General features: G+C 36.1%; 1 protein-coding gene across 1 annotated transcript in view; it reads left to right on the top strand.

Moving 5' to 3' along the window:
* The window catches only part of SLC2A13 (solute carrier family 2 member 13), a 359,809-nt gene that overhangs the window by 26,510 nt on the left and 307,557 nt on the right, over positions 1-25,742 (top strand). Inside the window, exon 2 of the mRNA XM_035027907.1 lies at positions 25,408-25,567. Within this exon, the coding sequence (XP_034883798.1) occupies positions 25,408-25,567 (160 nt within the window). The remainder of the gene's footprint in view (positions 1-25,407; positions 25,568-25,742) is intronic.

The raw sequence follows: 25,742 nt of genomic DNA on the forward strand, positions 1-25,742 counted from the left end.
AAAAATTAGGTATATGTGATTACATTTATATGACACAGAAAAGGTAAAAGTATAGGGATGGTGAACACCAAGTCCCTAGTTGTAGGGTTGTGGTTTGACTCAAATGGACAGCATGAGGGAAGACTCCATGGTGATGGAAGTGTTCCGCATCTTGATTGTGGTGGTTACATGACTGCATTTGTCAAAATCCATAGAACTGTACACCAAAAGGAGCAAATCTTACCTAAATTTAAAACTTAAGTTTATTCCCTTTTATACAAATGAGGGAACTGAAATGGAGAGATGTTAAATAAATTTTCTGAGCTAGTCCATGGCAGGGACAAGCTTCATTTCACTCCTCCTAACTCAGGGTTTCTCAGCCTTGGCCACGTTGCTGTATAGGCTAGATAATTCTTTGTTGTAATGAGCTGTCTTGTGCATTGTGGGATAATTAGCAACATCTCTGGCCTGTACCCACCTGATGCCAGTGGCAGATCTGTCCCCAGTGTGACAAACAGAATTCCTTCAGATGGTGTCAAATTTCTCCACTGTTGTTGAGAGTAGGAGGAACTGTCCCCAGTTGAGAACTGCTGGTCTAACCCATACGTTGAATGTCTGCATGTAACCTGTTGTTGAGTCATTGTTTCCCTTATATGCAAACAGGCAGGACCAGTTTCAGAAGATGGTCCTAGGCATCAAGTGAGATGATAATGTGGAAGTGCTTTGCCAAATGTAAAACTCCACATAAATTCTATTATTTTAAGTTGTTAGGAATAAAAAAAAATTGGGGGGGGGGGGGGGAAAAAAAAAAAAAAAAAAAAAGCCCAGAGGAGAAGGGAGGTACCTGCTATGATCACAACTAAAGAAAAAAAACATTTTTTTTTAAGATTTTATTTATTTGACAGAGTTGAGAGAGCACAAGCAGGGGGAGCGGCAGAGGGAGAAGCAGGCTCTCTGTGGAGCAGGGAGCCTGATACAGGGCTCCATACCAGGACCCTGAGATCATGACCTGAGCCGAAGGCAGATGCTTAACTGACTGAGCCCCCACATGTGCCCCAAGAAAAAAATATTTTTGAATAGAGATTGAGAAGATTGACATTTAAGAGAAGGTGTAGAATGGCTTTTCAAACAGGACGTCATTGGATGGTGTGATTTTAGTGGGGTCAGTAAACTCTAGGTGCTGGCCTCAATTTTCAAGGCTATAAAGTTGACTTTATTCTCCGGTTTTTACTGAGTTGGTTAGGTTTAGGGATGCTGATTTCCGCTAACCCAGCCAAGAGCAGATGGAGGAAGAACCGCAATGCCTTGTGTAAAGGAGTAGGGTTAAGTGCCAAGTGGATCAAATTGCTCAGTTTAGTTGGTTAGTGTTTTGGGGTTTTTTGTTCTGTGTCTCCTTCAACCCACGCACCCTCGTGGAAAGTTGCTTGGTGAACCTGTAGTACAAAGGGAGTTAGTAGTATACCTGGAATATAGTTGATGATTGATAGCCATTCATTTTCCATCTGTTTATTTCCAATATAGAGGGAAATTTACCAAATCAGGTAGTTTTTCACTGGTTTGTAGAGGAGTTCTTTCCCTTTAAATTGGCAGAGACACATTGACACCTCTTTCTCTGTGGCTTTTTTTTCCACCCTAGATTTTGTACAGACCAGTGGGCTTTCTATTAACATATTTGTTGTTCAAGCTAATAATAATATGACAGATTAATTTACATTATATTCCATTCATGCCTTTCTGAGGACGTGTTCTTATTACCTTGATTTATAATAGCTTTGGTGTTTGGAAACCTTCAATCAAGAATTTGTTTATAAACCCCCTCTTAGAGAAGAGCACTATAGTAATAGTAGTTTTCTTATAATGATTACAAATAACTCTTAAACTGATTATACTTAAGAAATAATGAGTAGTATAAAATTAGGGGTTCACAGTAATGATTCAGTGTGAAACCAATTTATGAAATCCAGAATTCAAAAAGTCATATGCAGGTGCTGATGTCTTGAATGGGGGGTGGGGAAGAAGGTTTAAATGGCAAATGACTGGAGATTTAAAAACATGGGGTGTTTGTTCAGTGGATAAGAAAACTACTGAAAGGAACTATTTCCTGGAGAAGGTAGACACCATTCTCTTTTCTTTTCATCCCAGCCCTAATTAATTAATATATTCTGCATTTCCATGGTAGCAAGAAAACATCTCTTGATGCTTCTAATTTAGTAGTTGGTAATGGATTGCAATGAAATGTACTAATACAGCAGAGTCGGCAAGTGGACACCACAGTCCAGGAGCCTTTTTTTCTCTGACTTCATTTCTTCATATTGCTTGACACATGTAAAATCCACGTCATTTACAAAATTAATATTTCATCTTATTGAACGGAATACAATACAATAACTTTACTTTTTGAATACCATCAAAAGGATTGTTTAGAAACAATGAGTAAGTAGATTACGCAGTTTCTTTCATTAAGGTACACACACTTTTTTGAATATAGTATTTCTGCTAGTGGATACCATAAAGGCTTTGAGATCATAGTTGAATTCTGTTTTTTCTTCCTTTTCTCCCTCCCTCTTCCCTTCAGCAGACATTAAGTAACTAATACTTGCAAACTTACATTAAATGCTCTTTATATTTAATTTTTATGACTATTGTATGACTATGAAGTATATAATTAGCTTATCCATTAAGCATACATCAGAAACAGCAATGTATAAAAAGATTATGTTCCTCTACCCATTTTATGTCTCGACATCCCTCAACATGGCTGGTCATGAGTTGTTTGTTCACCCGAGCCCCCCTTTCCTTGCAGGTGAGCATTGTGGTCAACTTTTGGAGATTCAGGCACTTCTTAGCCTTTCCTTAGCCCCTTCTTCGTAGTCTTGTGTTTGTGCCATTTCACATTTGGACAAGAAAAAACTCCAAAAAAACAAAGAAAATGCAGATTAAGTGAATTAATCGGACATTGACTCATTATTGCTCTACATTTTGTGGAGTACTTCATAATTATTTTTAAATTTATGAAAAGTACCTAAATTTCAGAAGGTTAAACTTTCTGTGAAATAAAATACTTGTTCATCAAAAGAACAATTTTCACTAGAAGCAGCCAGTGTATGAGGCTAAACACTGAAGAAGGGGAAAAGAGTGAAAGTAAATGAAAAATATTGGTATTTATGACAATATTCTTTAGGCAGGTAATATAGAAGTTGAGGAGTGAAGAGAACATATTTGCTTTAATATTAATGTTTCTTCAGTTGTACATATCACCAGCAACATATTGGTGACCTGAATAGACAGGTAATAGATTAGTAAATACTTAATTAGTATTAGAATAAGTAGGAAAAGAGAATAGAAAATTACGTTTAAGAAAGATGGTAGGGTGATACTAGGAATCACCACCAATTCCTTAGAATTAGTACTTCTGGGTAGGTACTAAAAAAAAACTGGTTAAAGGATTTTGAAAATACTAACCATGTTTACTATATTTAAATAACAGACCCAATTCATTATTAAAGATTAAAGTCTTTCAAAGAAAGTTTTTAGATACAAAAAGCAGAAAAGCTTATTTAATTTAGGCTAAGAATTTGATTTTAAAGAATTTAGATAATAAAATTAGCACCTGTCATTCCCCCCATACATTATCTAATTGAATCATAAAGCTTCCTGGGTTAGTATTGTCACCCACATTTTATAGATGAATGAACAGGATAGGTTAAACAATTTGCCCATGGTTACTACATACGAAGTATAAGGGGCAGACCTGCAAATTAACTCTTGTCTGTTACTGAAATATAAATACGTTGTTCTCTTCATTGCCATATAGAATATGTGACTTGCTTTTGTAGTTTAAATTAATTTCCTTAGGAATATTAGAACTTAAGTCTTTAGGATTTTTAAATCTCATGATTCTAGAAAAAAAAGCTTTTTGTTTTTCCAGCTTTCGAATTTAGCTTTTGACAGTAATGTGGCTGTGAGAACTATTAAGATGTAATAATTTTCCTTTCATTAACGTACCTCCTTTTTACTTGCACGCCTAGTTCTTCCATGAAGCTGCCTGATAAGGCAGGACGAGGGGTCTTCCCCTCCTACGAATTCAGGAGCCCTTCCTACACTGATTCCCGTTTAACACTTACATTATTTCACACTTATATTATTATGCATTCTTAATTGACTGTACATTTGTGCCTCCGGCTATATTACAGTTTCCCTGTGTTGATATATCTTTATGTGTAGGCATAGTATCTTATGGTTTAGGTTAAATATTTTCTGAATGATCGATTATTATTGCTCATCCATGTCTTAGTTCTACCTCTAGAACATGAGGCATCTCGTAGTGAATTTTCATCATGTGGAGTTTGAAGGAGCTGGAAGACTTTGCTACTCTCATGTCGTGAAAAACTCCATGTTATTTCTTTGACCGGACCCTCATTTTCCTTTAGAGTAGTTATATTTGAGGTAAGCAGGATTAGAAGAGATGTCTGCGGGTTTGTTTTATGGCAGGATTCGAAGCTATTAACTGTCATACCCAGTACAGTTGTACATAACACTCACTGCTTTACATAGCACGAGGTACAGGCCTGAAACGTCCCGGCCACACCTTCGTACTTGGAGACTTTTGTTCTAGGGACTTGTATTTACTTTAAATAAATATTTAATCTCAAATGTGTCTACATTTAGTTACCGCCATTAGACAGCTTCATTTCATTTTGTATGTGAGTATGCCTGAGTGCTTTCTTAAATTGTTTTTAATGTGTAAGTTTCCTAAAACCCTTTTTGAAAAGTGGGCCAAATACAAAGACTTTCAGAGAGACTGTTTGGCTAAAGAATCAGGAGTATTCAGATCAGTCTTGCCACTTACTAGCTGTGTGACCGTGGGTATTTTGTTTGACTCATTTAAGCTTCTGATTCTTTAGAAGAATGGAGCTCACAGTACCTATTGCAAAGTGCATTTGTGAAAATTAAAAAGAAAGCATGTATGTAAAACCTGGCTCTCAGTAGGTGTGAAGAGATTATTATCCATTTCTTGATTCACTTTGTCTCCATTGTGGTTAAATTTTGTAATAGCGTGTCAGAATCAAATATTCCTACCCTCTTTTTTTTTTTTTAAGATTTTATTTATTTATTTGACAGAGAAAGAGAGAGAGCACAAGCAGGGAGAGGAGCAAAGGGAGAGGGAGAAGCAGGCTCCCTGCTAAGCAAGGAGTCCAGTGCAGGACTTGATCCCAGGACGCTGGGATCATGACCTGAGACAAAGGCAGTCGCTTAACCAACTGAGCCACCCAGACACCCCTATTCCTACCCTTTTAAAATAATCTGACTCTTTGGGTCACTTCAGGTTGCCATGGAGAAATTATAAGTGTCTGTACCATATAGAACTCTTAGAGAATCCTAGTAGATAGGTGGTATTGTTGAGGGATAGCAGAGAGATCGAAGTATGTGAATATAACAGCCAGAAGAATCTCTAATTGTATAATCTCAGCAATTTATTTTCATGTTGATAACTATTTATGTAGCCTATCATGGACTAGAGTTGCCTTCATTTTTTTCCTCTCTCTCACTTAAATATTGGTGCTCCACTTACTCATTTTTTTAGTAGCTAGATTTTTAAGTTTTTCAACATTGACTATTAAAAACTTCCTGGTATTACCAGTATATATCATACATGATATTTATTGAATGAGTTATAAATAAAAAATAGGGGTTTTGTTGTATTGTTTGACCATAATGATATCACTGTTTAGTTTTTAAAGTTTTTAATTAATATTTGGTTTTAGAGCAAGTTTAGTTTTTTATTGAAATAATTTTTGAAATTTAATAGGTTTGAGTTTAATTAACCATCAAAGTGCAGGTTTTTATTTTATTTTATGTTTTTAAAGATTTTTTTTATTTGAGAGAGAGAACACAGACGGAGAGGGGAGAAGCCGACTCCCTGCTGAGCAGAGAGCCTGATGCAGGGCGCTATCCCAGGGCCCTGAGATCATGACCTGAGCTGAAGGCAGACACTTAACTGACTGAGCCACCCAGGTGCCCCAAAGTGCAGGTCTTTAAAGGACTTTTAGTAATATTACAAATGATGCACCATGATTTTTCCCATTGTTTCTTCCCATTAACACTTTTATATTTTACAGTAGCCTCAGATAGCATCCTTGATGGTATTATTGATAGCCTTGATTAAATATTTCGCTGTACTGATTGTGATGAAAACTTAATATACTGAGACATTATCAGATATTACTGGCTTGTAATGGGTTCCAATTTTGGTAATTTTAATAGGGCAGAAAGTTGTAGGACATTTGGAGTGAAAGTCTTGATCATGAAAAGAAATTTTTTGCACTGTGAGAGTCCATTAGTCTTTTTAGTAATATTATCATTTTTGTTCTTTCCTCCCTTCTTTTATCAATAAATAATTATGCCACACTGGATATTTTTATTTAGGTTGGAATACATCAAAATAACATTTATTGTTGAAACTTACATGTTAACAATTTAAGACCATTCAGTTGTAAGAAATAGACCTGATACTTTAAAATACATTTATAATTGATATTGGAGATTATTCCACAAATATTCCACTGGAGAAAAATAACCCAATGTTTGAAATATGTGTTGTGTAAACACTGATGTTCGGTTTTAACAAAATGGGGGGAGAAAAGATCATGGAATTACATAGTCAATATTTTTCTGAGGTAAGCTAAATAAAACAAAGTTAAGTCTTTAACATTTTTGGAGTTAAACACCTTAATTAGTCTATCCTCTATGACTTTCTTGTTGGAGTCATTCTTCCAATTATAAATAGCCCAGGCTTAGAAGTCCAAATGATCGTGTGTGGCTGTTGTCATTTCATTGCTATGGCAATTCTACAATTAGTTTGGAAGTTACTGGCAAGCTCCTGGGTGAAGTTTTTGATGTACTGACTTGGAAGTGGAAGAATAAAACCTTTTTTACAGCTGCTGTGTGATTCTGAATAGAGACACAGCAGCTCCTTTTTTTCCAGTTTTATACTAATTTAGATGTAGACATGCTTCCATGAATTGTTGGCAGAAATAACTCCTTATTCTCCTGTCTATCAAAGGGAAAAGAAATTTAGGATTCAAGTAAATATTGGGGCAAGTTGTTTGTGAAAATTCCGGAAAGTAGTGCTAGAATTGAGTTTTTTATCTTTTGGCTTTAAAATTGAAGTGTCAAAAATGGTGAACAATCATTAGCCTGCAAAACGTCATTAGATTTTTTTTTAGTTCTTGCAATGTATAGATTTATTCAATTTCTTAGAATTAAAAGAAATTCAGAGGGATTATTGAATATCTATATAAAAGAATTAATAAGGGCGCCTGGGTGGCTCAGTTGTTAAGCGTCTGCCTTCGGCTCAAGTCATGATCCCAGGGTCCTGGGATCGAGCCCCGCATCGGGCTCCCTGCTCGGCGGGAAGCCTGCTTCTCCCTCTCCCACTCCCCCTGCTTGTGTTCCCTCTCTCGCTGTCTCTCTCTCTGTCAAATAAATAAATCTTTAAAAAAAAAAAAAGAATAAAATAGATACTAGAAAAATAGTTATATATGCATGTAGCTAGTTGGCAATTAACTTTTTGGTAAATGTCATTTTAAAAATGAGATATAATGAAAAAGCATTTGACAAAGTACATTAATTCATGATAAAAACCCTCAACAAAGTAGGATTAGAGGGAACATACCTCAACATAATAAAGGCCATATATGAAAAGCCCACAGCTAACATCATCCTCAATGGGGAAAAACTGAGAGCCTTTTCCTTAAGGCCAGGAACAAGACAAGGATGTCCACTCTCACCACTGGAAGTCCTAGCCACAGCAGTCAGGCAACAACAAAAAAAGTACTGGAAGTCCTAGCCACAGCAGTCAGACAACAACAAAAAAAGTAAAAGGCATCCAAATTGCTAAGGAAGAAGTAAAACTATCACTATTTGCAGATGACATGATACTGTATATAGAAAACCTGAAGGACTCCACCAAAAAACTGCTAGAACTGATAAATGAATTCAGTAAGGTTGTAGGATGCAAAATCAATCTACAGAAATCTGTTCCATTTCTATATACAATAATGAAGCAGCAGAAAGAGAAATTAAGGAATCAATCCCATTTACAATTACACCCATAAAATAAGATACCTAGGAATAAACTTAACCAAAGAGGTAAAAGACCTGTACTCTGAAAGCTAAAAAACACTGATGAAAGAAATTGAAGACAACACAAAGAAATGGAGAGACATTATATGCTCCTGGGTTGGAAGAACAAATATTGTTAAAATGTCTATACGACCCAAAGCAATCTACACATTTAAAGAAATTCCTGTCAAAATACCAACAACATTTTTCACAGAACTAGACCAGACAATCCTAAAGTTTTTATGGAACCACAAAAGACCCTGAATAACCAAAGCAATCTTAAAAAGAAAAGCAAAGTTGAAGACCTCGCAATTCCAGACTTCAAATTATATTACAAAGTTATGATGATCAAAACAGTATGGTACTGGCACAAAAATAGACATATATATCAATGGAACAGAATTAAAAAATCCAAAAATAAACCCATCAGTATGTGGTCAATTAATCTTCAACAAAGTAGGACAGAATATCCAATGGGAAAAAAATCTCTTCAACAAGTGGTGTTAGGAAAACTGGACAGCAACATGCAAAAGAATGAAACTGGACTACTTTCTTATGCCATACACAAAAATAAATTCAAAATGGATTAAAGACCTAAATATGAGACCTGAAACCATAAAAATCCTACAAGAGAGCAAAGACAGTAATTTCTCTGACATTGGCCATAGCAACTTTTTTCTAGGTAAGTCTCCTGAGGTAAGGGAAGTGAAAATAAACTATTGGGACTACATCAAAATAAAAGAGCTTCTGCATAGTGAAGGAAATAATCAAAACTAAAAGGCAACCTACAGAATGGGAGAAGATATTTGCAAATGATATATCTGATAGAGAGTATCCAAAATATATATAAAAAACAGACCACCCCCAAAACAAATCATTGTATTAAAAAATGAGCAGAAGACATGAACAGACATTTTTCCAAGAAGATATCCAGATGGCCAACAGACACATCAAAAGCTGTTCATCATTGCTTATCATCAGGGGAATGCAACTCAAAACTACAATGGAATATTACCTCACACCTGTCAGAATGGCTAAAATCAACACAACAAACCAGAGGTGCTGATGAGGATGTGGGGTAGGGAGAGACAAACCAAGAAACAAACTCTTAACTATAGGAACAAACTGATGGTTGCCAGAAGGGAGGTGGGTGGGGGATGGGTGAAATAGGTGTTGGGGATTAAGGTGTGTATTTGTCAGGATCAGCAGTAGGTGATTTAAAAAAAAAGTGCTCACGGGGCGCCTGGGTGGCTCAGTCGTTAAGCGTCTGCCTTCGGCTCAGGTCATGATCCCAGGGGTCCTGGGATTGAGTCCCACATTGGGCTCCCTGCTCGGCGGGAAGCCTGCTTCTCCCTTTCCCACTCCCACTGCTTGTGTTCCCTTTCTCGCTGTGTCTCTCTCTGTCAAATAAATAAATAAAATCTTTAAAAAAAAAAAATGTGCTCACTTCAGCACATATACTGGGGAAAAAAAAAAGCTATAATGACTTCTTACTCTTGCATCACCAAATTCTCTTTAGGTAAAGCAGGATAAATAATTCAAGCTTTAAAAAGGAATTTTTTCTAAATTTATAGTTTAATTGTTAGGGTTACCCTCAAAAATTTTAGGAAAATTTTTTCTTAAGATGAATTTGAACTTACTAAGTTTTTTTTTTTTTTCCCCAAGAGCTTAGTAGTTTTTTAATACATGGAAACCCAGTGTAATTTTTTCCTAAGAATATGAAAGATTATGGAGTGAAATTTAGTTTAGCCAGTGGTTTCTGTTCTGAAAGTACCCCTAAGGTATTTTAGAGTTGACTTTCTAATTTTATTTTTAATTAAAATGTCTTTTCAGTTTTCCTAAAAATCCTCAAATGAAATTAGATGTCCTTTCCCCCTCTGTTGTTTATGTTGTCTCTGTGTTCACAACTTGTGGATCTTTTGCCTTTTCTTTCCGAAGCTACAGAAATAAGAAAACAAGAAATTTAGTGTTTTTTGTGAATCTGTTCTATAGTAATCTCATTTTCTGGTCATGGCACTACCCTCTACTATCAGTTAGAGTAGGTTAAATGGAAGATTTGTAGATTTTCTCATTATAAAACCATAGCCTCTCAAGACCACCTCTCTTCTAAAAACTTTGTAAGTTTACTTTTGTTATGTATTTCTCTTTGTATATTTTCTCTTTAACTCAGCTTGAATTGATCTTTGTATATAGTGAGAGGTAGGATTCAAGTTCATTTTATAACATCTTGATACCCAGCTGTCTCACCATGATTTATTAAAGGTCCATCTTTTCCTCTTGATACCTCCTCTGCTATATGTCAAGTGTTGATATACAGGTGTGACCCATTCTGGGTGTTCTCTTTTGTTGCTCTTGTACTGTATGATTGTAATAGCATTATAATACGTCTTGACATATGGGAGGACAAATCCTCCTTATTTTTTTCTCAAGAGTGTAATAATTACTCTTGGTTCCTTGATTCCCATCAAAGAGTCAGCTTGTAAATTTCCATTTTATTTTCAGCTTATGAAGTTAAAAAAAAAAAAACAGTCTTGTTGGGATTTTGATTTAGATTGTGTGGAACCTAGGTATCAATTTGGAAGGAACTAGCATTTTTATAATACTGAGTTTTCTAATACATGAACATGGGTTTTCCATCAATATTGATATATTCTTTAATATTGTAAACATAAAGTCTTATAATTTTCTCCTTAAAATTGCTTTTTCTAATACTCAATACTAGAAACTTTATATTTTTGGTGCTCTTGATAATGGTGTAATTTAAAATTTTATTTTCAAGGTATTAGTATGTGAATATATATTAGAATTTTGTGTACTTTTTAAAAAGTCCAGTGATGTTGTTAAACTCCTTTATTATAACAGTGTATCTGAAATACACTGATATTTTAAAAAAATACACAATTATATTTGTGAATAGTGCTTTTTTTCCTTCTAAATCTTATACCTATTTCTTATCTTACTGCATTGGTTAGAACCTCTAGTGTTGAATAGAAGTCTTCCCAACTTCAGATAAAATCCTTTAATCACTTTCTTGTTCAGTGTGATATTTGTTCTGGATTTTTTTCTTTACTCTTTATCAAGTTAGTGTAGTCCTTTATTTTTTAGTTTTCCTTTTTATTTTTAATTATTAGTGGATGTTGAATTTTATGACACATTTTCTGTATTTATAAAAGTGTATCTTCTTTGATCCCTTAATAAAGTAAATACATTAATTTATATTGCATTGGGAGCATAATCTTGTGTTTCTGGGGTATGATGATTCATTTTTATACAGTGGTGGATTGCTGGATTTTGTTACATATTTTTAGGATTTTTTTCCTTCTGCTCGTTTGTAGTATGACTTGTGCTGACCTTTTTTAAGTTCGAGCACGTCAGGAGCTGGGAAAGGTGTTTTATCTTGCTTACAAGCTAAAAGTTAATCTTTCATAGTTTCATGGGTTCTGGTAGAAGACACAAGATTCCTGGGTCAGAGATGAAGGATAGCATTTTATACCCAACAGCACCCAAAGAATCATCATTTTTGCACCTGTTCCTTGAGCCCCAGTTCCTACATGGTGATATGAAGAAGACTAAATACATTTCACATACAGTGGATTATGATGTAGAAGAGGATCCCTGAGCTTAAGGAATCAAAACTTTGTAAGGGGCAGTAAGCATGCCTGCTTTTTGCTCTGGAGGGAGATCTTCATCTTTATTTTCAAGACTGTCTCCAAAACTACCCTTTTCTCTAGAGGGATATACTGTCTTTTACTATACTAGTTTGCTATACTAAGTATCTTAAGAAGATAGTATGGAACAAAGACCAGTCAGTGCCTGCTTATAAGACATGCAAAAGCACAAGGTATCTGTAACTTGTCTCTCAGTACAGCAAAGGTTATTCGAGCCCATTAAATTAGTTACAAAATACTGCCTTTTTTTAAATACTGTCTTTTTCTAATATTAAAGAATAGTTTATATAAGAATGGAGTTATTAGTTTCTTGAAAGTTTGTTGGAACTAACCAAAGCCATCTAGATTTGAAGTTTTTGTTATGGGAATATTTTTTTGACCATCTTTCCAATGTCCTAAATGGTTATAGGACTATTCAGGTTTTCCAGTACTTCCTGGATAAATTCTTTTTCTAGGAATGTTTTCATTTCATCTAAGTTTTCAAATTTATAAGAATAATGTTCATAGTGCCTCTCTTTATGTGTCCAGTTTCTGTAGTTATGTCTTACTTTTTCATTCTTGATGTTGGTTATTTGAGCTTTCCTTTTCTTGACCAGTTTTTCCAGATATTTGTGAAAAATAATATTTTAAAAGAACCAACTTTGGGCTTTTGAATCCCCTCTTTTCTGTTTCATTAGTTTTTGTTATATAGTATTTCCTTCTGCTTTTTAAAGTTATTTTTTTCCCCTAAATTCTTTGGATGGACATAGATGATTTATTTTCAGGGCTTCTTATTTAAATACCTGTTTTGGTGAATCATACAACTATTCATATGGAGTGTTTATTATTTATATTCACTTCCAAAAAAAAATAAATTTCCAATATGATTTCTTTGACCTGTGATTATTTGAAAGCATATTTTTAATTCTCAAACATATGGCTGATTTGTTTTGGTTAATTTACTTTATTTTAAAAAATTTGTTTCTTATGTAATTGCTTCAAGGTTGCAAATCATGGTCCATATCATTTTGGCCCTTTGATATTTGGTGAGGACTGTTTTATCGAACAATAAAGGGTTAGTTTTTATAAATACTCCTTTTGTGCTTTAACAATAATAGATGTTACTATCACTGTGATTGTGGATTTGTCTATTTTTTATATTTCTGTCACCCTTTGTTCTCTGTATTTTCAAACCATGTTATAATTTAATTGTTCTCTCTTGCTTGTGAATGGAATCCTTCATCAGTATCAAATGACCCTTTTGGTCTTTAGTTAATAACTTTTTGCCTTACTGTCTATTTTAACTGAATGAATATGGCTGCCTCAGCTTTCCTTTTTTTAAACTTTTTTCAGCTTTCTTTTATTTAGACTTTTCCTTGTTTATCTTTTTTATTTTGTTTTCAGTCTTGTTCATATTCTTTTAACTTGTGTGGGTTTTTTTTTTAAATATAAAAATAAAGTGTAAATTTTAAATCCAGAAAGATTGCTTTAAATCCAGACAGATCACTCTTCTTTTTACTTCGCACATTTGATTCTTTCATACGTATTATAATTATTGAAAGAATTGAATTTAGAGCTGTCTTTGTACCCCCAATTTATTTGTGCTTCTTTTTTTTCTTCTTTTTGAATTGCCCTGTATATATAAATTTTTCTCATGCAACATTTCTTTGAACTAGTTTGGAAGTTAGCTTTTGTTTGCATATATTTTTTTGGTAATTGCCATTGAAATTTTACTCATATTTAACATAATGAAGTCTGAAGTTACAAAATGTCTTTCTCTTCCTTCTAAATAATACAAGCAAATTACAGCATATGAACTTCTTTTTACCTCCTCCCAACTTTAATTCTATTGTTGTCATGTATTTTGGTTTTCTTCTTGAGTTTGCGTTTATATGTCCCAAGGTATTGCTAATGGATTTTTGTTTAGTTTTAGTTTTTAGATATCCTATGTATTTATCACTTTCTATGTTATTAATTTCTTCTTGTGTCTTTATTCTTATTGCATCATTTCTTTGGGATCACTTTTTATCTGAAATACTGTGATATGTGATTTTTAGGAAATAGTATGTTTGGTCTTAGTCCATAGTTCCTGGCTCACAGTTCCTAAAACCCTTGGAATTTCCTAAGTGCAGAGAGTGAGTGATAATGTGACTTTTGTTAAGCACCTAAAGATGGGGGGGTTGCCAGGAGAGTCAACCATGTGATATGAAGGGTGGAACTTTCAGCCCCACCTCCTGCCCTCAGGGGAAGGAAGAGGGGCTGGAGGTTGAAGGTCAATGAAACCTCCATTAAAATTCAAAAGGGTTGGGGTTTGGAAAGCTTCCTGATTGGGGAGCATGTGAAGATTCTGGAAAAGCAGGATGCTGGAGAGGGCACGGAAGCTCTGTGCCCGTTCCCACACCTTCCTTGTGCATCTCTTCCTTCTGGCTGTACCTGAGTTTTATCTGTTTATAACAAACCAGTGAGCTAGTAAGTACAGTTGACTCTTCAACAACATAGGCTAGAACTGTATGGGTCCCCTTATATAGTGATTTTTTTCCTTCAATAAATACAGTGCGAGAGCATCTGGCTGCAGGGGTCCCAAACAGATCACGTTCAGCCACTTGCTGCTGACAAAATCTAAAGGTGGAGAAATGAGTGGTGGTGAAACAAAAGAGGAATTTATTTCCATGAGGCCAACACCTGGGAAAGACTGTCTTCAAAGTGCCAAAATACAGTGGTTAGTTCTTCCTACTTTTGTGTTTTCAAAGAAACTACTTGTTTCTTCTCTCTTCTCTTGTTTGTGACCCCCTCCCATAAATAAGATAAATACAAGCTTAAAGGTGGGATATACCTGCAGAAAGGAAACATCAGGATTTGGGGAGTCCTATCCAGCTTGACAGGAGACATGTTAAGAGAAGGATGTTTTTAATTTTTTGTATTTAAAGCTACCCATTTGAGTGTTCATCAAGTTGAAATTAGCCCTTGGAAAATGAACAGAAATGATTTTTAATTGTATCTCTACCATCTCGTCATCTATTCATCATCCTCCTACATCTGTCTGTCATCTGCTGACTGTCTGCTCCTGAATAAGAAGTTGACTTCATATATATAAAAGCCTGTTGAAATATGCCATTGGCATACTTGTAGATGGAGATTGTGCAAAATATTATTCAAAAAGGGTAAGACAATGAGCTAGGTGTTTTTACAAGGGAATTATTAAGGTAAAATGGGAGTAGCAGCAGTGAAAGTCACTTTGCCTCATTTGTTAAAGAATTGGAAATCACTGCTTTTATTCTGGCTGTGTCAGTGTCTCAGACAGAGCTGCTGGAGCAGAACTAAGAGATAATGCCAGCTAATTTGTGCCAAAGCTAGGCTTCCTTGACTGAGTCAGAGCCGCCACTAGATCTACAAGTAGAGTGAAAGGATGTTTATAAGCCATAGAGAGCAATACAGGGGTTCATTTTAATCATCTCTTTCTAAAGCCAGCTTCAGAGAATGATAGTGCCTTTTTCAAAACGAGCATCCCTATCGTTCATTATTTGTCATATCACTTGGAGTCTGTTTCTGAGTGTTACTAAGCCCACAGTGATGGCATCTTGCTTATCACCTTTCAGTAAATGTTAAGGATCCCTATATTCTTTTTAGACCCTACAAGAAAAAAGAAACAGAATTGTACAGTGTTGATAAATGCTTCACTGTGATTGGTGCCTACCAATTCAAAGAATCAGCAAAATAGTCTTTGAGTTATGTATCCATTCTTGGTATACTAAAGAACATAATAGAAAGTTGGTTATGTCTATTAAAAACAATTTTAACTCTTTGCTAGAGAGAACCTAAAGATCATTTGTCTCTTTCACTCCATTCCCTTTTATCATTAGTGAGACTTAGTTTTCTTAAAGCCAGATGATACAGAACTAGGGCTCCTAAGAGCAGACAAGCTTTTCCGTTTTCTATCTCAAAAGTATCTTGGATGATAAGTGTAAAAAGTGTACATGTAGAACATAATTCCCCATTTTGTAGTAATAAAATAAGAGTCAGTGGAAGCCAAGTTGGCTATGTTCCTCATCAAACAGCTAAAAATTTATTGTAGATAGATTTCCATGATTACTGGGGATTATTAGTGAAGAATCTGTGAAAGCAGGTTGTATGTCATTTTTTTGTAGACCTTAAAAAAATGTGCTTTTTTCCTCTGCATTTTTACTTTAAGATTTTATTACTTACCTTGCTTTTTTAAAGTATAAGCAGCATAGGGTTATTCATATAGATGGAAAGAATACTAGAAGAGGCTGGGAGAAAAAATATCTATTGATGGGTGGCTTAAATGATTTTTGCCACTTTAAACAACTCAAAGGTAGGGTCATTCAGTGTACTTTTTAGAGACACAAGAAGTCATTAATAGAGATTTTTGGTTATGAAGATGGACATTATCTTCTACAAATCTTTGTCTTTTTGGACATGAAGTAGAAATTATTATTTAATAATTATTCAGGCATAATGTTCTAACCAAATAAAATGTTTAGCTATTGCTACCAAGTGCTGGAACAGAAAAAGACCAGTTAATGCTTTGAAGTGGTTATTAGACAAGCCAAGATATTCTATCTGTGCAGCTCAAGAAATGTTACTTAGAACTGGGAAAAGACAGGAGCCATAATAAGAAGGATTGAGTGACTACTCAGTGGTCTACCCATTCAGCTATTTTTCTTACCCCATACTAAGTGAGGGGCAGATCCTCTGAGCTGTTTATACCAAAACTTCCCTATCCTTGAGGTTTTTGTTGTTAATCTTGGGGTTGGTTTAGAGGTTGTTTCAGATATAGTAAATGGGTGGTTTATCTTAAGTGTTTCCTACTTGGGAATGTCTTTCACATTCTCACGCCTGAAAGACAACTTGGCAAGATATAAAATACTTGGATCACAACATTTCCTCCTTAAATATGTGCAGGTGTTGTTCTGTGGTGTTTTATATTGCCTGGTTTTTAATACTTGGTGGGTGAGCTGTTTTTTTCTTTCTGCTCTATCTGTAAAAAAAAATCTGATCAATTTTTTGTTAACTTTACAAATCAGAAAATTTCCCAGGATGTGTTTTGCTATTGCTACCTACTCCTGGGCCCGTTTATTTCTTTTATAACGGTTTGTCTTCCAACAATAACTTTTATCATTTTAATTTCCTTTGCTTTCCATTCTTGGAGAGCATTTCAAATTGATGTTCCACGCTGATTCCAGATTTCACACAGCTTCATTTCTGTTATTTACTGGTTCCAATATGGTGTTTACTTCTGTAATTATTTACATATTCTGTTAATCTTTTAGTGTTCTTGGCAGTCCTTTACCCTACCCATTTACCTGTTGAATTTCATTCTGTTGTCTTTAAGCTGAATCCCTTCTCATGGCTCTCTGTTCCTGCTTTTTAGGCAAGGCCAGACCTTTTTTGAAGAACGGATTAAAAATTTGGTCGGGGGGAGTGTTCATTTAATACTTTGCTACTTTAATATTTCCTAAAATAATTCCTTCTGTTTTACTCCTCAGCCCTTTATATCTGTTGCATGAATATTTCCACAACCAGATTCTAGCCCTGGGCTTATCTTCCTCTGTACACATTTCTTGTGTGTTTTGTCTATGCCTATTCAATTACAATCTACATTCAGGTGATTCACAGCCGTTAGCTGCTGTTTAGGTCCACATTGTTTGTTGTGCTAGAACATTTATTTCTGGATGTCACATAGAGCTAAATATGACAAAGCACCACTTAACGTTCCTGTTTGCTAAATTCACTGCCTCGAGGAAAGCGTATTGATTTCTTATTAACCTTTGTGTATTCCATTTGTCGGGTGTAAAAGCATACTGTCTCCACTTTTGTTAGCATTTCATACAGTTATCTTTCTCTTATGACCTCTCCTGTTTTAGGAAATTTCTTACTAAAAAAAAAAAAATTTCTTACATATGTATTAATTTCTTTATTTGCCCTCTCTCCTCATCAAGAAATTCTTTCCTTCTCTGTTTTTTTCCTGCCCTCTTCGATCTGTGTGTTCTTAGGAACACTTCTTTCTTCTTCTCTTTATCTGAATACTGGAATACTATACTGTTACTTAAAATGGTCTTGCGCTACAAGGGTGACAAGCCAGTATCTAGATTGTTGTATAGAGCTGCACAGGGATGTGTTTTCTTGGGTCTACAGAGTTGTTGTACCTTCTGTGTCTCACTCCTTCGGCTTCTGTATTTATTGTACCTGACTTGCTTCTGTAAGAAGTTTGAGACCCTCTTTTGAGAAAAGAATAAAGAGAAGGGAAATTTTTGTAATATAATGCGTTAAAGCTACAGAATTATGGGAAAAATACTGCAGGTTATAACCAAATTTTAATAGTGGTTATGTATGGGAGGTGTGATTAGAGGTGATTTTTATTTACCTAACTTCTTACCGGTGACTTCCAAATTTTCCCTAATGAATAATATGTATAGTGTAAAACCTGTCAGTTAACAATAATTTGAAAGGATATGGTTTTGTGAAACAAAATAAATAAATAAAAAATTAAAAAAAAAAGAAAGGATATGGTTTTGTATATGCATCCCAAAGTACTAGATCAACTGTGAAGCCAAGGTCTGTGCTTGACAGTTAGGCAAGTTATAGTACAGAAGATATGTGAGTTATGATCATGCCATTAAAGGGGTTGTAGTTGGGTTTGGAGAAACAATGTGATACAGGTTTTACTGAGATGTTACCAGTAAAAAGGAATATGATGAGATCAATATTATATTCTCAAGTAATAAGGGAGAAGTCATTTAGGCTGTTAAAGACTGCACAGAGTTTAAATGATGGTGCCATGTTTAGAATGCCTTGTGAAGAGCTTTTTAACACTATAGAACAATAATTCTGCTCATAATCCCCATAGATAAAATCTCACTCATAACCTGGCTCCTCTGTTATAGGCATTTTGTGTTGTATATATGTTTTCATTACTTTGGGGCTTATTGCTCTTTGAAGTTGCCCAGTGGTGTTTGTGAAAGTCGTAAGTCTTGTTGTTAGAGAAGAATAAAAACTGAATTCTCAACTGTGTTAACAACCTGGTAACTGTAGATCCTCGACTCTTCAGAAGAATGCAGACAAAGCAGTCCTGGGCAGGACAGCCAAACGGAAAGAAACAACTACAGTAAGGGACACTTTTTTAGACAGATTCTCTTTCTTTTTATTAAAATTATTCCTTTAGAGATCATAGAGCAATGATTTGCAAAATGAAATTGGGACATCATGGTTCTTGTTCGAGAAGCATTGTTATGGAAACGTACCTTCCTGTGCTTCTAAGAAGCTAATTAGTCGCTGCCTGGCTTGTGTCGAGAGGCTGCTGTGGTTCATGGGTATTTACCTATCGCAACAGGATTTTCTAATGCTATTTGTTTATGAAATTATTTATACTTCTGACTGAGGGCTTTAAAAGGGCTTCCAGCAGTTTTTGAAAGCCAGCTTCGGCACTCAAGACCATCGGTGCTATTGATGGTGGAGCAGCTTGGCAACGTGAGACTGTGTGAATTGTGTTGCACTGTAGTGTCTGAGGTGCAGTTTTCTGGTGAAACGCCTTAAGGGCAGGCATGGCAATGGGTTTCCATTGATGTAGACGTCTTTATTTATTTTGTAAGAAATCGAACTTTCCAACAATATTCAGAAACAGTACCAACATAGCTTTTTGTGGTTGCATTTACGCTAGTAAGCTGCCAACAGGAAATTGTACCGCCCCGTTCCTTATGTTCATTTCAGTTCATCGGTTTCGGGTAGACTATTAAGAATTTGTTCTTTATCAGACAATTATTTTGATTAGTGTTTGGAATAGGGAATAAGTCAGAAGTTCTTCATAGATTTTTTTCCTAAACTTTAACTATCATTAATTACATCCATTTGTGAAGTACTTAATTTGGGGGATTTCATACAGTATTACTTAACTGCCCTTCATTGAACAGTGAGCTTTGTCTCGGGACAGAATTCCATTTGTTTCCCCAAAGTAGCGAAGAGGTTTTGGGGTGGCAGAGCCTTAATAGCCAAGGTTTATCAGAAATGGGCACCCTGTTTAGAAATCCATAAATCAGAGTTTGCATGGATATTTTATTGATAGCAAGGTGAGATAACCCTAGTGACCGTGGAGCCCGCTGCTCTCCCTGAACATGGCGTTCTTTCACAGTTCTCCATTTTCATACAGCAGTTTTATGGGTTTACGCTTGTCTCGCTTGAAATTATACAGTGAATCACATATAATTGACTAGACTGAGCTTTTTAACATGACATCTGGTGGCAGTAAGTCACAAAGCAAGTGGTAGGGGGCAGGAAAGAGATCAGACCCTCCTGCCCCTCGAAGTGTCCATGTGCTGACTAAGGTAGTAGGTCCAAAAAGAAAATGTGTCTGAGAAATTTCTAAAGGGTCACATTTGAGTCAGAGGCATGGCCCTTGGTTCTCAAGTGGCACATAACAGAGATTAGGGGACCTGAATCTTGAGACTCACTTTGACATTAACCTGCTTATGTGACTTCCTGAAAATCTCTTCTTGTCTGTCTTTGATGCTAGGTTTCTTTACCTTTTCTTGGGGGATAATGAATGATCTCTGTCCTACCTACCAATTGATAAGGTGACCTTACATAATAATATAAAATGGTAACATAAAAAAGACTTTAGAAAATAACATGGCATTCAGGTGTAAGGTGGATGCTTACTGGATGCTCCTTCTTACCTTCTTCCTCCAACAGTTCCATAAATACTGGAATTTTTCAGGACTAAGTTCTAGGCATTCTTCTCCTCTTCCATTTCTGGGTGATCTCATCCATTCCCATGGTTTCCTTTTCGTGCACCATCCACACAGAACTGTCTTCTGAGCTTCAGATATTTGTGTAACTTCCAAACCCCACTGGACCCAGTCTCATTTTGAAGTTGCTTTTAAATATATATAGTCTAGCAACTAAAAGCAATTGAATAGTAATATTACTCTGTATTTGTGTCTTGAAGAATATAATAGCATGTAGGTTATAACATAGCAGTATTTCTTAAAATCTCTGTTGTCTACCCCTTTGCCTTCCCTCCCAATTCAGGCCTCAGTCAGTCCCTTTGTTAAAGACTCCCATTTTTTCCATACCAACCCTGAGGCTCTCATTCACAGCTCTCTCCAGTCTTTTTTCATTTGAACTTTTCCCTGCAAACCAGATCTTTGGTCCATGTTTTCTTCTCCATCTTTTTTTTGCCTAGCATGGTAATGGCTCAAGAACTAGGGTGACAAAGACCAGATTCTCCCTAGGGGATGAGAGAGGAAGGAAAGGTTGGTTATTTTGGCAGAGTTATTGGGTGGGAGAAATGAGGCAAGCTGGGAACACTCACATGTAAACATTCTGTATTCCTGACACACTCAGGGAGTGTTCTACTTGCTCTCTACTTGTGTGTTTCACAGAGCACCTCTGACTCAACCTGGTTAAAACTTGACCCTGTTATCTTCTACCCACACTTGCTTCTCCTCCAGTGTCCTGTATCTTTGTACCAAGTACCCATCATGCTCCTACTTGCGTATTCCAGACATCTGAACATCATCAATCCTCGAGTTCTTCCTCTCATCCTTCATGTTCCATCCCAATTCCCTTTAGCCTGGATACTAAATACGGACTTCTGGAATCTTTCCATTTTACTCCATCTCCTCTGCTGTCACTGTACTTGCTGTTCCCCTGCAATCACTTTTCCATACTCTAAAGAATGACTCTTTAAAAACATGACTCTGGTAGTGTGTTTTCTTCCATTATACTATTTAAAGGCTTCTGAGTACCAAGTCCTTAATATGGCCTCTTGTCTACATTTCTGGAAATAGTCCCCCTTCTTCAACAGGTTGCATCTCTTTTCGCCTCAAGGCCTTTGTCTAAGCTGGACTGATTGTCTAAAGTATGTGTCACCTTCCCCACGCTGTCATCAGGCTCTAGCTTACTCATTCACCTGATCTCCACTTAAATATGACCACCTCATCCAACAACTGTCTGACTCGTCAAGCTGGGCCAGTCCCTTTGCCATGAGCTCGTGTTCTTCACACTTCCCCTTTGGTGAGACCCATCACATTTGACATCTAATTACTTGTTCAAGCACATTTTGGCTGACACTAAGCTCCATGAGGACAGAGGACGTGTCTCTCCTACAGCACTGTGTCCCCAGTGCTTAGCACAGTGCCCAGCTCAGCTCAAGTATGTGATGAACGCTCACTGTTTAATGGATACTGCTTTCATGATTTGGGCTCTGTCTGCCTCTCTCCACACATGCGCTGCTTCACATTTATTGTTTACCTCTGAGGAAAATCCCGTATCACTTCATATTTCCTTAAGGCCATGCTCTTCCCTGTAGAATTGTTCCTCACCCCCCGCCCCCCGCATCTCATCATGTCAGCGTGCGGCAGTTGTCCGCATCACAAGATGGAACCCAGTATGTAGCTGTACTGTGACCCTTACCATGGTGTTTTGAAATTATTTATTTGATTGCCTCTTTATGTGAGCAGGGCTTGTGTATAGCTTCTCTCATAATAGAGACCCTATTTTGTTCACTTATATTCGTCCTGATGATTCCGGCACCTAACACAAGTCAAACTGAATAAAAAAAAAACTAAATTGCCTCATAACTAGAGGTGTAGTAATCCTAGAAATAATCGCTAACATTGACTACTTTCCATATGCGAAGCACAATTTTAAGGGCTTTTACTCTATGAACTCAGTGAATCTCAACTCCTATGAAAGAGTTACTTTTATTCTTCCCATTATATAGGTAGGTGAGCTGGAGACCCAAAAAGGTTAATTTGTCCAGACTTAACCAGCTGGGGAGTGGCAAGGCTGGAATTTAAAGCCGCTGTTCCAGAGCCTGCCCTCATCTGTGCTGGCCAGTCAGTAGAGTCTAGAACTTTCAAAATTGGGTTCTGGAATCTCTCTGTCTGGGCCAAATTGTGGTTCCTCCACTTATCATCATCTGACCTGGGGTAAGGTCCTTCTTTGCAAAATGGGGATAATTATATGTCCTTTATAGGGATGTTGTGAGGATTTAATAAAATAGTCAGTCCCTGTGAAATATCAAATGCAGGCAATTGTAACACTGTTAAGTCCATGTGAGTACTCCTTTAACAGATCTTTTGGGTTTCTTTCCAATTCTAAATCCAATGAGTCTGTCTTTTTATAGTTCCCTCAGTCTTTTCTCTTTGCCATTCCCTGTTACCTTTCAAGGTCCTGGTGTTTATTTTTAATAATTAACCTTTATAAGACCTGCCTGAGGCTATCCCTACATTTCTCTCAGGTAAAATCTATGGGCTTTGTGACAAGCATGTGCCACCTAAAACCACAGTCCTGATTTCCCATGCTTAAATCTATGGGCTGCGAGCCTGAGTCAAGATGTCTGGCTAAAGAGAGCAACCGAATTCCTGTTACAGCCAGACCAGCAGCAAGAGAAATCCAGACAATTACTGTTGTCTGATTTTTGGAATCTTACTGAGATGTTCTCATTGTAAAAGAACTAAAAAGAATATACAATTAATTTGTCAACATTTGCATCAAATGTTTCCTCTTTCCAAGTTAGATGAAAGCCAATTTAGTATGATGTGTTCTCTTAAATTGATTAGCAGTCAGATGGAAACTTCCAGCTGTTTAGGTGATGATTTAATTGTAAAGACTCTTCATACTTTGTCTACTAACATGTGCTTATTTTACAAAACTCATAAAATCTTGATTCTTTTCATGTATATTTATATATACCGATAGGCACTACAGCAGCAGATAATATTTGGGGAAACTACAGAGTGTATAGTTCTGAGATTTAATGGTCTGACTTGTGTGCAGTTATTACTAGTAGTTATTCAATAGCACAGAAGCAGATATATATTAAATAAATCTTATCTGTCCATGTATTTGCTTGGTTCAAAGATGGAACCAAGTAAATAAAAATATGGCAAAACATGTCTAAAACAGGTGAAATTGGGGACAGTTTTGACATCAGGAGGGAATTTAGCTCACAGAGTAAATACCATGAATACCAAATACCAAAACACTTAGTGTAGAGGTGGGCATCTCTGAGTGCCTAATAAAGAGGGAAATAAAAGACCGCTGTGTGATTTATAGTGCCCATAAACACAGAGAGGGAGCACAACTGTTGTAGTTACCGAGACTATAGACAAATATGTCCTGTTATCTGCAATGTGGTAAATAGCACTGTCAGCAGCCCTTGTTCAGAAAATACAGCAACAGGTATCTTGGTGCTGCTACTTTCAATATAGGCTATTTTTTGGCATTATAATGATTAACTCATTAAAAGCAGTTCTCCTTGGTATCTTACATAACCCATTGATGTTCTGGCTTAATCTAGAGGTCAATTTATAGTATCTACAAGTAGAAGAAGATTACATTTTCTTAGATAATCCTGCTTGATTTTTTTTTTTTCACTTAGCTTTTGACAAGTATTGATTAGATATTAGTTTTAGATTACATAATAAGACATACCTGGAAATTTTAAGTACCACTGAGAAGTGAGCTAGATATGGCCAAGAGGATCAAGATTTTCTTTTAAGAAATAATTTTGGATTAGCCTAAAGTTGTGGACTATAATAGAACTGTAGTTTTTTAAGTACATGGTGAACATCAGGAGTGCTTGGAGGATTTTTATTTTTTTATTTTTTTAAATTTTTTTTTAAAAGATTTTATTTATTTGACAGGGAGAGAGAGAGAGAGCACAAGCAGGGGGAGCAGCAGAGGGAGAGGGAGAAGCAGGCTCTCAGCTGAGCAGGGAGCGCGATGCGGGGCTCAATCCCAGGACCCTGGGATCATGACCTGAGCTGAAGGCAGACTCTTAACAGACTGAGCCACCCAGGCGCCCCACTTGAAGGATTTTTAAAAGATCGACCCATCTCCCATCTCTAGTTTTCTATTTAGTAGGTCTGGGGTGGGTAAGGTGAGAGCATCCTTATTTAAAAAAAAAAAAAAAAAAAGGCTACATAAGTGATTTAGTGATCAGTGAAGTTCTGGAACTACTACCATAGGTTATGCTGCATTAATTTCAGATAGAAACATGTTTTAAGCAGGTATAATCAAATATACCTTAGCCATAAAACCATCTATTTTGTGGTTAAGATCATCTGTTCTTAAGGACTCTAAATTACCAAAGTATTGTCCATTGTAAGCTACTTCAGAAATCTATACCCAGCCAGTCGAGTAGGGTGACTTGCTGTATGGATTTTTTATTAGTAAGCCAATTAAGAGTTTCGGTGTATCTGCTAGAAATGATGACTTTTTGAGTAGTTAATATGCTCCTAGGATAATTTTTATTCTCATCATTGTCTGATTACATTTCCATATAGACTAAAAATATTTTGATAATTATATCCTATCTAGAGAGCATGTTCTTATTTTTAGTCCACAAAAATTACAAAACATGCTTTATATACATTATAAAGTTATCTGAGAACTCTAAAGGTAGTTTCATTTGTAGGCTTTCAAGTGATAATCTGAAAATGGGGATCTCCACATTATGTCTTGGCTTATCTGCAATAGTCACTAGTTATAAACAGAATCTTTAAGTATCTGGTAAACTTTAAAGTAGAAAACCAGGGGTGTGTCTCTGTGTCTTTGTCTAGCATCAGTATTTATAACTACAAAGAAATCGTGAGTAAGGGCCTTCTGTTGACTTTTCCTTGTTTCTTCACAGGCATTGCTTCCATGACCGTGCCCGTGTACATTGCAGAGGTCTCCCCGCCCAACTTAAGAGGTCGATTAGTCACCATCAATACCCTCTTCATCACCGGAGGCCAGTTCTTTGCGAGTGTTGTGGATGGAGCCTTCAGTTATCTCCAAAAGGATGGATGGAGGTCTGTAAATTGTTCTTACGTTTAATTTTCAAATCATGATTTTAGGGGATGGGAGAAACATTGAGAAGTGATAGGAAGAATGTAACTGGGTATTTTGAATCATTATAAATAATTTATAAGTGGGTGGCACTCAGCAAAATTGAAAGTGGACAAGAAGCTGATATTTAATGATAGG

This window comes from Mirounga leonina, unplaced genomic scaffold (genome assembly GCF_011800145.1).
Source record: "Mirounga leonina isolate KUSES-001 unplaced genomic scaffold, KU_Mleo_1.0 Mir_201, whole genome shotgun sequence".
Lineage (NCBI taxonomy): Eukaryota > Metazoa > Chordata > Mammalia > Carnivora > Phocidae > Mirounga > Mirounga leonina.